Source organism: Vanellus vanellus (genome assembly GCF_965231255.1).
Source record: "Vanellus vanellus genome assembly, chromosome: 16".
Lineage (NCBI taxonomy): Eukaryota > Metazoa > Chordata > Aves > Charadriiformes > Charadriidae > Vanellus > Vanellus vanellus.
In genome coordinates this window covers 16183075-16197348 of record NC_138921.1, presented here as the reverse complement: position 1 = coordinate 16197348, position 14274 = coordinate 16183075, and the positions used below count along the sequence as shown (strand labels likewise).

At 60.3% G+C, this 14274-nt stretch overlaps 1 protein-coding gene across 4 annotated transcripts in view; it reads right to left on the bottom strand.

Moving 5' to 3' along the window:
• The window catches only part of MYO18B (myosin XVIIIB), a 78976-nt gene that overhangs the window by 36543 nt on the left and 28159 nt on the right, over positions 1-14274 (bottom strand). For 3 of the 4 annotated variants that reach the window (XM_082491697.1, XM_082491700.1, XM_082491698.1), the window contains exons 22-32: positions 11364-11429; positions 9510-9638; positions 9066-9209; positions 7566-7655; positions 5898-6017; positions 5665-5773; positions 4788-4912; positions 3623-3777; positions 2414-2537; positions 1114-1314; positions 894-1004 (exon numbers count right to left, since the gene is read on the bottom strand). In XM_082491697.1, the coding sequence (XP_082347823.1) occupies positions 894-1004; positions 1114-1314; positions 2414-2537; positions 3623-3777; positions 4788-4912; positions 5665-5773; positions 5898-6017; positions 7566-7655; positions 9066-9209; positions 9510-9638; positions 11364-11429 (1374 nt within the window). The remainder of the gene's footprint in view (positions 1-893; positions 1005-1113; positions 1315-2413; positions 2538-3622; positions 3778-4787; positions 4913-5664; positions 5774-5897; positions 6018-7565; positions 7656-9065; positions 9210-9509; positions 9639-11363; positions 11430-14274) is intronic. The other variant, XM_082491699.1, reaches the window with a different exon arrangement.

The following is a 14274-nucleotide window of genomic DNA, read 5'->3' as shown; positions in this document are numbered from 1 at the left end:
TGCACAGGGCGGTTAAACAGGCGGAGAGGCGCACGAGGGCAGGGATGGACCCCGGGAGAGCCCCGAGCAGCGCATCCTCGCCACCAGCCCCCAGCTTGGGCAAAAAACGGCCACTGGGGAGGGGGAGAGAGCAGCACTGAGCTTTTACTGCACCATCCAGCAGAAGGGCAGCACCGTGGGAAGGCGGCAGCGCGGTGGGAGATGGCGGCGGTGGCAACCGGTGGCAGCCCCCCAGTGGCACACAGAGCCGTGTGGCTCAGGGCACGACTACGTGCTGCCAGGAGCAGGAGCAGAGGCTGCCTCATTTGCCTCTCCGCTTGTCCCGCCTTCCTAAAATAGCACACGCAAAGCCCCATCAGGCGCTTCATTAAGCCTCAGCAATGTTAATTCACTATGGACAGCCAGGTATGCCCCAGGCCTCGTAGGAACTGGCTGCTACCACGCAGCCCGGAATCAAACACCCCGGGGATTCCAAAGAAATTGGAATTTGTGTCGGCACGCCACCGACCTCGCGGCCTTGGTGAAAGGGTATTTTCTGTCCATTATCATTGAACACGAGGCCCTGGCTGGCTGCCGCTGCTGCCCGTGGCGTGACGCTGGTGTTACCGGCAGCAGCGTGCCCGTGTCCTGCATGGCACGTGGCTCTCGCGCACCATCCACGACAGCCCCTCCGGTGCGGCAGGGACTCCTGCCTGACCCAGACCCCCATTTCGCACCGCAGGGCTGTGACCAGGGCTGATGCCGGGCTGGCGGTGGGGAAGCAGCGCTTGGCCACCCCGCCGTCCCCTGGGAGGAAGGACTCCGGGGAGGAAGGACCCCCGGGAACGGCTCCTCCTCTGCACTGCGGATGGGGGGAGCACCCGGCATCCTCCCTCCACCCGGCGCCAACCTACCCTCCTCTGGCAGGACTGCCGCACGTCCTCCAGCTCCTCCTCCTTGTCCTCCAGCTCCTTCTGGTGGATCTGCTTCATCCGCTCTATCTCCAGCTCCAGCCTCTGGTGAAGCTGAAGGATGAATGCCCAGCGGTGACACACCACCCCGGAGGGACAAGGAAGGTGCAGGGATGAACATCCCCGGCACACCCGGCCCCAGCCCCGCTGGGGGCTGCATTACCTGCTCCAGGTGATCAACGGCGGCCGTTTGCCGCTCCAGCTCCTTCCGCTGCTCGGCGGCGCTGGCCTCCAGGTCCCAGAGCTGCTTCCTGAGGGCGGGCACGGCACGGGCGTCCAGGGCGCTGGGGGTGCTGAGCTCCTGCAGCCGGCCGGCCAGCAGGGTCGCCCGCTGCGCCAGGCTGGCCACCTCCGCCTCCTTCTGCTGCTCGGCAGGGACAGAACGGGGGGTCAGCAGCTGAGCCCCAAATGCGGGGGAGGGGGCTTGCACAAGCACCCCGCTCTTAAAACCCCCACCGTTTCCAGCAGCAGCACCAGGAACACCCCGGGAGCAGCAGCAGGCCGCGCTCGGTCCCCTCCCTGCTCTGGCAGCCCCATCGCCACCACGAGCCCCGAGCCATCCTTTCCCTCCTGGTTTTGCTCACTCACTCCTGACCTCACCTTCTCCCCACGGGCTGTGCCCCACAGGGGCTCCCCGCAGCCCCCACTGCCCGGCGTGGCTGGCAGCCACCTTTTGGCTGGGGGGGTCAGCCTGGAGAGGAGAAGGCTCCGGGGAGAGCTCAGAGCCCCTTCCAGTGCCTAAAGGGGCTCCAGCAGAGCTGGGGAGGGACTCTGGATCAGGGAGGGGAGCCGTGGGACGAGGGGGAATGGCTTCAAACTGGAAGAGGGGAGATTTAGATGAGATATCAGGAAGAAATTCTTCCCTGTGGGGGCAGTGAGCCCCTGGCGCAGGGTGCCCCGAGGAGCTGTGGCTGCCCCATCCCTGGAGGTGCTCAAGGCCGGGTTGGACGGGGCTGGGAGCACCCTGGGCTGGGGGGGGGTGTCCCTGCCCAGGGCAGGGGGGGGACTGGGTGGTCTTCAAGGTCCCTCCAACCCAAACCATTGGATGATTCTGTGATTCCCCCCAGCCCCAGCACACCGTGGCCCCGCCACTGCGGGTGCTCAGCAGGCGCCCTGTGCAGCCCCGTCCCATGGGGGCACAGACCTGCGGTTCTTGCGGGTGAGGTTGGGGGTAGAGGTGTGAAGAAGAGCACAGGTGACTTCAGTGAAAACGAGGGTGGGCCTAATTAGCTAAACCATGGGATGGGTATCACTTGTGAAAAGTGACAGCCATTCTTCCGGCAGAGGATAATGTTATTTAAATACATCAGGCATATCCTAGAACTGCACCAAAAGAAATTGGAAACAAATTGCCGGGTTTGCGCCTGATTGCCACTGCTATAATTGCAAAGATAACGGCTTTGCTCTGAGAGCTGCTCCCGAAACTGGATATGATGCAGCGAGGTGGGATGTTTTCCTCTTACCTCTAAGCTCTGCTGAAGTTTGCCCATCTCCCATCGGATGCTGGTGTTCTCCTGCGACACTTTTTCACGGAGGCTCTTCTCAAAGGCGGACTCCCCCAGGGCCTGCGCTAACTGCAGGTCGAACCTGGAGGGGGAAACACGCGTTACCTCTCCCCAGCGGGTCCGCGAGGGCGGGGGGGCTGCGCCAAGGCGAGCACTTTCCAAGCGCTTTTGAGAGGACAAAATAAATAAATAAATTGGAAAGCAGCCTATTGTCTGCGAAGTGCTGCCATCGTTTTGTGAATCCCTAATTACTGCACACAAGTGCCGGCCGCGGGAAGCAGCAGCGACGTGCACACGGGCGGTCACCGAGAGCAGAGGGCGAAAATCTGCTGCGATCAGCTGCTGCAGACCCAAAATACCCCCAAAACGCACTCGTGCGTGGGCAGCAGCCCTCCGCTCCCCTTCACCACGGCAGCTCCGTGCCCAGGGCGGGCCGGGACTCTGCCCCCCCGAGGGTTTGGTGTCAGCTCAGGAACCGTCACTGCTTCCGAGCAATAATCCTGAGAGCTCCTCAGCCTCTCCATACCTCCGGGTCGGGCCAAGCCCCAGCCCCCAGCCAGCGCCGCAGCACAGGCAGGCAGGGAACACCGGCAACGAAGTGTAAATTAAAAGAAATTACAAAGAAAGCAATTGTTGATTTCCCACGTTTTCTGTGCCTGCTTAGTCTTGGTATGCTATTTTTGGGCAGAAAACCTATTTCCTTCACGGGTACCAAACAGCAGCATTGAAAACACCGGGGACCATTTCTCAGCGACAGGGCTCCTCTCCTCCCTGCCCGGTGCCCGGTTTGCCAGCAGCGCTCCCAGCGCGGGCGCCTCCGTGCCGAGGGCGCACCGACGCCGGGACGACCCAGCAGGAGGGTGCCCTCGCCCCCAGCGTCGCGGGAGCCAGCACCCTCTCCCGGCCCCGGGCAGCCCTCCCCAGGCTGCCACCGAGCCTCACACTGGGAGTGACTTCTATCACGGGAGCGTGTTACAGTCAGGCAGCGACGGGATGTAAAAATAACCTCCCGCTTGGTGCAACCTCCAGCAGCTGAAGGGAGATGAAAATAGCAGCTCTTCCAGGGACTCCTCACCCGAAGCCACCCTAAGCGTCCCCGTGCCCTCCCGCTCCAGCAGCCCCATCCCTCCCAGGCGCGTCCCCCCCGCCCGCTCCCACCAGCCTTACTTCTTCTGCCTCTTCTCCAGCTCGTGGCTGCGGCTCTGCTGGCTCTCGGCGAGCACCCGCGCGTCCTCCAGCTCGCAGGCCAGCCGCCTGCACCGCCGCCGCAGCTGCTGGGACACCTTCTTGGCTGCCTCGCAGGCTGCCTGCGCCTCGCCGAGCTGCGGGGCAGAGGCGACGGTGAGCGGCGGAGGGACCCTACACAGCACACGCACCCGCAGCCGCTCCCCGCCATGGGGCTCAGCCCCGCTCCGGTGCCAGGGGATGGTTCACCCAGACATCTACCGCCAAACAAAGATAAATTTAGGTGCCCTGACGCCTCATGCTCCGGGTACCCTCCTGTGTGCCTGCAGCATCCCAACCCTCCTGCTGAGTCAGCGAAACTGCCGCAGGGGCGACCGCCTGATCCCGTTCCTCTGCTAAAGGCAGTGCCTGGACCGAACGAGCCGGATCCCCCAAGGAGTCGCATCGTGTTTGGGGCAGAGAGACACGCAGAGCTCTTGCCAGCCAGAGAAGGGAGTCGTTAAGGAATGACTTTAAGTAAGCAAAACCTTGCATTAATGAAGCCTGTAATTCCCAACTAACTATCTGAAAGCAAATGGGCTGTTTTGCTTTACCCAAGCTCCTAAGACCGGGCTGATTTTCTTATTACTTTTTAATGTACCATGAATAATATTCATTTCTTTATTTTCTCCTTATGGGAAGTAACCTGACTCCCAGGCACGTTGGCTTTTGCTCTCCTCGCGGCAGAGCTCGGGAACTGCCAGCTCTCTCCATTAGCAGCTCTTTGCGGGACAGACGGTATGAGCACAACCCCGACCAGTATCCAAAAACCAGACCAACCCCAAGACCTGCCACCGAGCCCCTCCCCACCCCACAGCTTTCAGCCCTGTGCTGATGCTCACGCCTGACCAGGGGGTGGATTTTGCCATGTTTTGGTGCAAAAGTGATTTTTTAAGCTTGAAGGAAGTTTGGGGGTATTTATTCTCAGACCAGCAAAACCCGGCTGGTTTCCCCTGGTCAATGAGAGCATCAGCATCTCCGAGTCGCAGCCAGCTTCACCTGGCCTGGCAGCGAGGAGAGGACAACTGGCTCCAGCAGCAGCCCTGCTCCACGGTGTGACCCCGGGGAGTCCCCGTCCCCTCCCGCCCCCGGGGCCGGCAGTGCTTGCCTTTTGCTCGAGCCCCGTCCTGGCGCCCAGCTCCGACTCCAGCCGCTGCTCCAGCAGCACCAGCCGCTTCCGCAGGAAGGCGATCTCCGTCTGCGCGCAGTCAAAGCGCACTTGCCACTCGTCCTCTGCCAACAGAGACACCCGGAGGCACTGGGGGGGTGCTCCGGCCACACCAGCCCGAGCGGCTGTGCCGGGCTCGGATGGGCAAATGCACAACAGCACCGCGGCTCCCGTATGGCATGAATGCAAGCGCCCGGCTCGTAGGGCACAGCTCTGCTCTGTGCACCCAGGGCTGCCTCGGCTCACACAGCACGTGTACTCCCGCCTTATGCAAAGCACGTATGCTCATGCCATGCCATGCCATCCCTTCCCATCCCATCCCTTTCCATCCCACCCCTTCCCATCCCACCCCTTCCCACCCCATCCCATCCCATCCCATCTCGTCCCATCCTGTCCCATCCCGTCCCGTCTCATCCCGTCCCATCCCATCCTGTCCCGTCCCACTTGCATCCCAGCAGCCTCCCCATCATGAACATGCTCCACACACGCTCTGAGCCGCCGGGAGTGCCGGCAGTGCCATCAAGCGCCAGCAGCGCCCGTAGGCAGAATCCCTGCCCGCCTCCCCAGCCTCCTGCAGGAGCCAGAGCCGTCTGCAACCGGGCTGTCGCTGCCAGCTCCCGCCAGGCAAGCGACACAGAATGACGGGGTGCCAAAAACACACGGGGGTGGCCAGGGGCTGGGGGAGCAGCACTGCTTAGGGAGGCCAAACCTCTGCCCATTGCAAGAGGCTTTGCTGCCCCGCTGGGGTGGCCGGGCTGGTCCCGCAGGTCAGGCTGGATGCCCAGAGCATGCATCGCCCCCGAAGGGACTCTCCTACCTCCTCCAGAGCCACTTATCTTCATCTCACGCAACTGAACCAGCTGCTGGGCCTCTTCCAGCTGCTTTTCCACCGCCTCCAGTTTCTTCTGCACTTGGTCGTGTTTGCTCTGGGGAAACCCGGGGAGGGATGGGAGCAGCTCTACCTGGCTCCAGGGCACTCGGCTCCAGCAAGGCTGTGCCGAGAGCGTTGCACCGCCACCGGCACGGCCTGATGGCTCGGGGCTCTCCTACCTGCAGCTCCTGCAGCTCGCGGGCGCCCCGCAGCCTCTCTGCCCGCTCCCCATCCAGGACCTGGCAGGCGACGTCGCCCTTGTACCGCTCATCCGACAGCTCCGTCGTCAGGTCAATGATCTGGGGGGGCAACAGGGAGTCAGGCTGGGCATCGCTGTGCACGCCTGCTTGGGGGGGGGGCAGCCATCCTGCACCCACCCCAGTGTCCGTACTGCGCCCCTTTGGCAGCTGCCTATGCTTAGGGGGTGCAGTAAGTGCACACCATCACTGACCAGTGTCACCCAGCAGAGAGCAACTGCTGCTGCAGCCCGTGGCTGCACCCCTCGCACGGCTGCCTGTGCGCGGCAGGCAGGACTCATCAGATTCCTGCACCGTTCTAGCTGATGAGCATTAAGTTTCACTTGAAACAAGCAGGTGAATGAAGAGGGGAAATTATCAATCCGGAGAATTAATTCCGCTTTCCATAAAGCAGAGGTGAACATGGTTCATCCCGCTCAGCCGGCCGAGCGAGGGGCTGCAGAGGCGGCAGGGCCAGCAGGAGCACGCAGCCTTCCAGTGCTGCTTTTCCCCCAGCTGGCATCATTTTAGGGCGCTTCACATTTTGCCGGTGCCCTACACAAGCTCTTCAGGGGGGTCCAGCCCGTTGAGCTCAATAAGTTCTCTTTCCCTGGGGAGCTGGCATCTCTCTAGCTCTGTCCTGAGGCTTTAGCCTCGCTCGGCAGTCCCAGCCTCACCCCTGTGATTTCATTTCCATGGGTGTGAGTTCATTTTCAACATCATCTTTAGCCGCTTCCCACTGAGAAGGGGCTCCCTGGCCCTGGGGGGTGGTGGTACCGTTATCCACAGCTGCAGCGTTACACCAGACCACAGCTCAGCTTCTCCTCCTCCTCCCAGAGCTCAACGAAACCCCAGCTGCAGCCGCGCAGGAGCCCGGGCATCCGAAGGGGAACCCTGCATGGGACCGGCGGCCGGCCAGGGGTGCACGTGGTCCCCAACACGCTCCCACGTCCCTTCTGACACGCGCAATGGGGCGGCCGAGCGGCTGCTGCCCCCCGAGCACCGCGCACGGTGGGGTCACGCTCAGAGCCAGGGGACGGGCAGGACACCTCTCCTGCGCGCTGTCCCCTCGGTATTCATTAGCATTCGTCCCATTAAACTAAGTCGCCTCTGGTGCCTGCAGAGGTTGGCGAGGCCGCTGTCCTGAGAGCGTCATGAGAACGTGATACATCTGTCTGTAATTTTTCCCCATTCTAATTATACCCCTTTGTCGGCAGAAAGGACGACATTCGCACTGCCGCTCTTCAGCCCCGTACGCTGTGCCAGTGGCACCACGAGGTGACGGCTGTCCTTCCCAGAGGGGACATGAGGCTTTCCCTGGGGACACCCCCGGGAACGGCCCGTTCTCAGGGCGCCCGGGCTGCTCTCCGGGTGCAGGCGCTGGGGGGACCCGTTGCTGCGGCAGGCGGGATCCCCCCCAGCAGGGCCCCCGCCGCGACGCTGGCCCCGGGTGCCGCAGTCGGCACTGCAACCCTCTGGGTGCTGCACAGCTGCCCCTGCCCGACGCTGCTGATGACGGCTCCTCCCGCCGTCATGTAATCGGGGCTCGTATTTGTCTCCATACGGCTTAATTTCCAGCTCGACCGAGCGGGGCTTTTTGGGGGGCTCTACCTTGCTCTCCAGCTTCTCTGCGGTCTGCCTGAGCTCGCCACACGCCTCCTCGGATTTTTCCAGCTTCCTTCGCAGCGCCGCCAGCTCCTCCTAGGGAACATTGCACAACAACAGACGTGGAGAGCTCCGGCACCCTCAGTTTATTTATGAAAATCTCATTTTCTGTTAAAAATAAGTGGGAGAGACAGAGCTGACTTATTAATAAAATTTACTAGGCAACTTTGAAGGCTGCTGACTGCAAATTGCCGGGACTGCGGCTCCTGACGTGAATTGCATCGGAGGGAATGTCAGCTTTGGTGTACGCACAGAGCACGGTTTATGAGAAAGAAGCAAAGCTCAAAAGCTGGGGATGAGCAGCCAAACGTCTGAATTTTGCTCATGGCGCATTCCTGGGGCCCTGGCGGGCTATCACAGAGCCGGGGCAAAGGCACGTTGTTTTCTCTGATTCTCCTTCAGGCAGCCCGACCGTAACCGCAGAAAGAGCTGCTCGGCGCAGCCTCGTCCTGCTTTGATGTCCAACACTGAGCAGAAGCGGAACGTGCAGAGTTGTGATAAAAACAGAGGTTAACGGGTGACGGGGCCTGATGGATCCCGGGCGGGTTTGGAGAGAGAAACAGAGCCTTGGGCAGCTTTTATTTCGTCTGAACCAGCCTGAAAACCTCTTGTTAAAACCTCACTAAGGCAAGAGGAGGAGCAGGGTGCCAAGGAAGACGGACTAAGAATTTAGCGCAGACCTCGGAGGTGCAGAGGGGCAAAAGGTGCCTTTCCCGGGTCAGCAAATGCCCATTAACGTCTCCCGTCACCAGTGGCAGCTCAGGTGGGAGCCAGTAGCGCTCTGGTGACAGAGTACCCTGTGTCAAGGATGCGTTTGGCTGCTCATCATCTGTCCTCCCACAGACTGACGTGGGGCACCCGTCCCCAGGGCTCGGCTCAGCAGACCCAGCCCCAGCAAGCTCCTGGGGGGCACGGGGAGGGCAGCGGGGCAGCCACGGCCCTGGGACGGGGCTTCGGCTGTGGGGACACGGTGCATTTACTACTGTCCTTCTAAGGAAGGAGAGTTATTTCTCCCTCCACAGCTCTGCAAAACACATTACTTGGGGGAAAAAATGCAGTGCTAAGAATCAGATGATGACTTCTAGATGGTCATCAAAACAACTCTGCCCTGGCAGAAGTGAATTCCAGTTTGACTTACCCACCAGGCAGAGCCCCTAAAGCATCCCGTCCCATCCCATCCCGTCCTGTCTGGTCCCATTCCATCCCGTCCCGACCTGTCTTGTCTGGTCCGGTCCCATCCATCCCATCCCATCCCATCCCATCCCATCCCATCCCATCCCATCCCATCCCATCCCATCCCATCCCGTCCCATCCCGTCCCATCCCGTCCTGTCTGGTCCCATCATTTCCCATCCCATCCCATCCCATCCCATCCCATCCCATCCCGTCCCGTCCTGTCTGATCCCATCCTGTCCCATGCCATCCTATCCCATCCCTCAGTCCATACTTCTTTTGCACGGAGCTGCTCCTCTCCGAGGTTAACGCTGAGCAAGGGCCGCACGCGGCTCAGCAGCTGCCACCAGGGCCAGTGCCTGACCGCCTGGAAGACCACCAGGTTCTTCTGGATGCAGTGGACAGCGAGGCGCTGGATCTGTGGGGAGACATGGCCAGCAGTGCCCCTTGCCCAGCCACGACTGAGCCCACCAGGAAGGACCAGGCTGGGGCACTGGGATGGAGTGGGATGAGGTGGTGGAGGAGCTCTGCACCGCAGGGGACAGCAGCATGGCACCTTATGGCTGCCCACGGGGCAGGGCAGAGTGGGTACTCTTGTTCAGAGGAGCAGCCCGCTCTGCTCAGAGAGCTGTAATTTGGATGCTCTGGGCCGTATCCCAGCAGCACCGAGCCTGGGCTTCGGTGGGCACAGGGTATGCACGACCCGTGGGATGGGTACCTTCAACCTCTTGAACTTCTGGCGGCTGAGGAAGCCCTTGCAAGCAGCCTGCAGCAGGATCATCTTCTGGGCTATCAGCTTGTCACGCTGCTTCTCCAGTCTTGCGATGACCCCCGGCTTCAGGAAAACCTGACAGCAAACAACGGAGGTTACGCACCCCCAGGACGGGTCTGAAACCTGCCCGCAGCCAAAGGGATGTACTTCTGGCTAAGACCTGGCAGTCGCCCCCAAGATCTGCGGGACACTGAGGGTCCTCGGACCAGCTGGGACCAGCAAGTGCAACCACTGCACCAGCCCAAAACACTGGACTCCAGCCCTAGCTAGCCAAACCCCAACATGCCCATCTGCCCCGTGGCACGAAGGCACCTGAGGCATTCCTGGCATCAGCCTCCCTGGGGACACTCATGGGACAGCCACGGGAGCTGTGTCCCAGCTCTGCCCCATCCCCGAGCCCGGCAGCGGGATGGCTGCACGTCCCGGAGAGCTCCTTCCACCCGCCCCTCCATCTCCTGCTCCTGGGCATCGCCAAGACGGGACGTTCGGGGCTGCCCAGGTCCCACCGACTCCCCGGGGACTACTGGGCTGCTGAGCGCCCTTCGGGGCCCAGCCCTTGTGCTGTGCGCACGCTGGTGTTTGCTCTCTGCCCCGGCCTCTTCTCACTCCTCCTTTTCCACAAAGGCATCAACCGTCACAAGAAGCTGCAAGTCCTTGAAACTCTTCCCTTGGGCCGCTGCCTATTTCCCACCCGCCGCCTGGACGGCAGAGTTACCCCTGCTGGAAACGGCATTTTTGACAGCCTACACAACCGATAACAGCAAAGATGCCAGTTTACAATAGGAAAAACAAAATTAACCACATCATTTTCTGTAACTGAACTTGTCAGAAACACCTCATAAATGGTACAGATTTGCTGACGCCATCAAATTTAGCCCGGTATCGATCGCTCAGAGTGCAAGACGTCTCTCGGTCACTGCCAGGCGAAGCTCTTGGGATATGGGACCAATCACTTCTGAATATTGTGTGCCATTTGCATAATACAGCTTTCATAAAAACTGAATTACACTTGTGAAGCCGGTGGCGTACTTAAAGAGCTGCGTTTTAAAGAGGCCAAATTGAATCAAAGAACAATTCCAAGGAAACTCACTTTCTTGCGATAATGCTATGATTGCTCCACCACCTATTTGATTGTCTCATTAATGTCTGTATTAACTTCACAAGCCAGCGAGTTTTAGGAGCTAGTACAAAATCAATGCTCAAAGCAATGGCAAAACTACCTCCTCTATAACACGATGTGACTGGAGCTGCTATCGCACTATTGATTAAGTACAAGGGTTTCATAGAAGAGATAATTGCAAACTGCACTGTGCAGGATAAAAGAAAGTTATTTTGCTCCACAGAACCGTTTCATGAATTCTTTCTTTATAGACTCCAAGAGCTGAAGGCAAGCACGCATGTAAAATTAGCTTTTCTTTGAGAATATCGCATTTAAGTTCAAATGTTATTGCTACACCGACTCTTGCACCTGCAGCTGCCCGCTCAGCGGTGTGAACCCCAGCCCACCAAACCCACCACCTGCCCAAGCCCCACTCACTCCCTTGAGACATCAAAGGCAATTAGGAACTTAAAGGCCATGAGGGGTCGGATTTTGATAATCAGGTACACAGTTTACCCAGGGTAGTGCTTCCCCACGTGAATTAGGAGCCTTCTGCTTTGATTTTCGGTGAGGCTTGGTTTCCCAGCCCACCCGGGCGCCGCAGAGAGGCTTTCCCTCCAGTTTGGGGAGCTTTGGGCACCGTGCTGGCTGTGCCCACACCACCAAGAGCAACGGGGAAGATGAGAGCGGAGCCGGCGTACCTGGCTGCGTCCTATGGCAACACTCTTCTTCTCCAGATCCAGTGCCTGGAAGAGCTCCTCTATAGCCTGTGGAGAAGGAGAACATCGCAGAATTGCTCAGAAAACATTTACACCCTGGTTTGAGCCTGCAGAAACGGGGCGCAGAGACCCCCAGTCCTTATGGGCACCCAGCAAGGGTGCATCCAGCTTACGGGCACCCAGTTATGGTGCATCCAACTGGGCTCTTGCTTCCTCTTCCCCCTGCAAAAGCGCACCCACCCAGCCCAAGAGCAACCCCCGAAATGGCTGCCCCAACCCGAGTCCTGGTGCGAGAAGGGCTTTCTGCCCCAGAGGCTTTCAGCAGGATGGGGAGCGGAGATCTGCAGCTGCATGCAAGATTTTCCCCCATTTTCCTGCCATCCCTGGTGTGGAAGGACCCCGATGCATGGGTGGCCGTGGAAAGAGGCGAAGGCAAGAGCCCGACCCAGCACCATCCAGTGGGGTCCGACTGCGCTGCTCAGCTGCGTGCCCCCGGCACTGCCCTCCTGCCCGGCTTGCCGACGGCACGGCCCGCCGAGCCGAAAGCAGAGGAAAAGCACCAAGTTCCCTCCCTAGCCTGACAGCGCAGGGCCGAGCCCCCGCGGGGAGGCAAGCAGGAGATTAGTCCCGAGCCGCGGGAGAATTCCTGAACTCAATTACTCTGAGCTTTGGACTGACATGCGAACGCAACAGCCAGAAATACCGTACATTTCCCAAGGCAGCAAACACTAGCCGGACGAATGGATGATTTGAAAACCCCAGAGCTAAAGAAACTGTGACAAATATCCTTCGCTAATACTTTACTCCATACAACAGCCTCTGGCAGCCTCGTGTATCTCCTCCATGAAGGACAAACCCACCTGAGAAATATTTTGGCACGGCCCCGGGAGCACCCTGCTGCAGCAGAACAGCACTCGTAGCCCTCCCCACGCACCAGGGCAAAGTGGGGACAGAGCACACGCGTGCATGGGGCACAGACCACCACGGTGCCCAAAACTGGGTGCTGGAGGCAAGGAAGTGCCAGCACCGTGACTGTGCCCCACTGCTGCGGCACTGCTGGGACTGGGGCAGGTACAGGGCTGTGTGGGACCATCCTACCCCATCCCATCGCATCCCATCGCATCGCATCGCATCCCATCGCATCCCATCGCATCCCATCGCATCGCATCGCATCGCATCCCATCGCATCCCATCGCATCCCATCGCATCCCATCCCATCGCATCCCATCCCATCCCACCCCATCCCACCCCATCCCATCCCACCCCATCCCCAACAGCGGGGCCGGTGTGAACACTGGGTTGGTTATTGCTGCACCGTCACCCTCCCTACAGCCGAGCATCTCTTGTGCTCCAGCGGCCGAGTTAATGCAGCTTACGGGGAAACCGCCTCCAGCTACCAAAACCGCGTGGCAACAAGCTCCGGGAGGATGGGATTTTTCAAATCCCCTGCTTACACGCTGCTGACGAGGCACCCTCTGCCTCCTTACAGCTTTTAATAACAATATTGACCTTTACCGACTGTCAAACTTGTCTTATTAAATCCCGAGGTCTTAACTGAATTTGCACACCCTGGCTGGCAGTTTGCACAACAGAGCACGTGCCCATGTTTAATTCATCCCCTCTCGGCTCTTCCCGGCTCTCAGCGCTCCTCGGCTCGCGCACAGCCTGTTCCGGGGGCAGGGCTGGTTCTCCCCAGTTTTTGCCACAAGTTTATTATGAAACAAATAAAACTGGCAAATCTCCGCCTTCATTCCCGAGCTCCTTTGACTTTCAGGCTCCGTGGGACCAGGCGAGGAGCCGCTCCGGGCTGCTGCTTTATAGGTGCCCGAAGGCAGGTGATGCCCGGTCCCTGGGGAACCCCCACGTGCCCCCTGCTCTGTTGGCTCCCCGGGGATGCCGCCCGGCTTGTCCTCAGCCAGCTGGTTTTTGGGGGAGCTGGGGTGAAGGATGGGGCGCTGCCACGCCAGAGCACAGCACTGCAGGGATCCTGCCGCCAGTCCCACGGCTTGTGCCCTGCCCTGCAAAACGAGCCCTGCCAGGCACACGGCAAGAGCGCTGGAGGACCGAGGCACAGCCCCCAGCAAGACGGGGTTTCAAAGCCATTTCCTCCTGAGTATTAAAAAGAAGCAATAAGAGCCTCCATTTCCAGGCGGATTTCTCCAAGTCCTCTCCACGGTGCAATAACGTCAACAAAGGCAGCCCACGCCGGGCATGTTTACTGCCTTTGCGAAAACCCTCCTCAGGGGGAGAAACTCCGGGGCGAAGAGGCGAGCTCGGCTGCCCTGCCAGGCTGCCAGAGGACCCGCGGCCCTCCGTGCTCGGGCACGCGTGGGAAGGGTGAGGAGGAGTGGGATGCAAAGCCACCCCCTGCGACCCAGCGCCACAGGCAGCTGCACCCACGCAGGACGCAGCCCCACCGCCAGATCCCTCCTGGTCACTGCCAGGGAGCTCCGACCGCCCAGAGCCCGGACGGACGGACCGACCCTGCGGGCTCCCAAACCCCACCGCCGTTTCGCAGCAGCACTGCGATTGCTGGCGGGCTGCCCCGAGCCTTTGCCGAAGGGGGTTTTTCCTCCTTCGCCCCTAGTTCCTGAGGACAGCCCCACATTTAAGAAAGCCCCCAGACCTGCACTGACAACCCTGCTCCTAAAGCGCCCCAACAGCTGTCCAGATGTGCGCTCCCACCCATAGCGGGTCCTGCAGCAACGCAGCAAAGGAGCATCGCCCACCGCTGTGGGGAGACACTGGAGCTCAGCAGCCCACAGACCTGCGGGTACCGACGCTACAGCAGTCAAAGGAATAACATCGGCGACACTGAACGCCGGAGTGGGGCAGGGACCGGGAAGCAGCTCCTGTCCCAGGACAGGGAGATGCCGGTACGACCCAGCTCCTT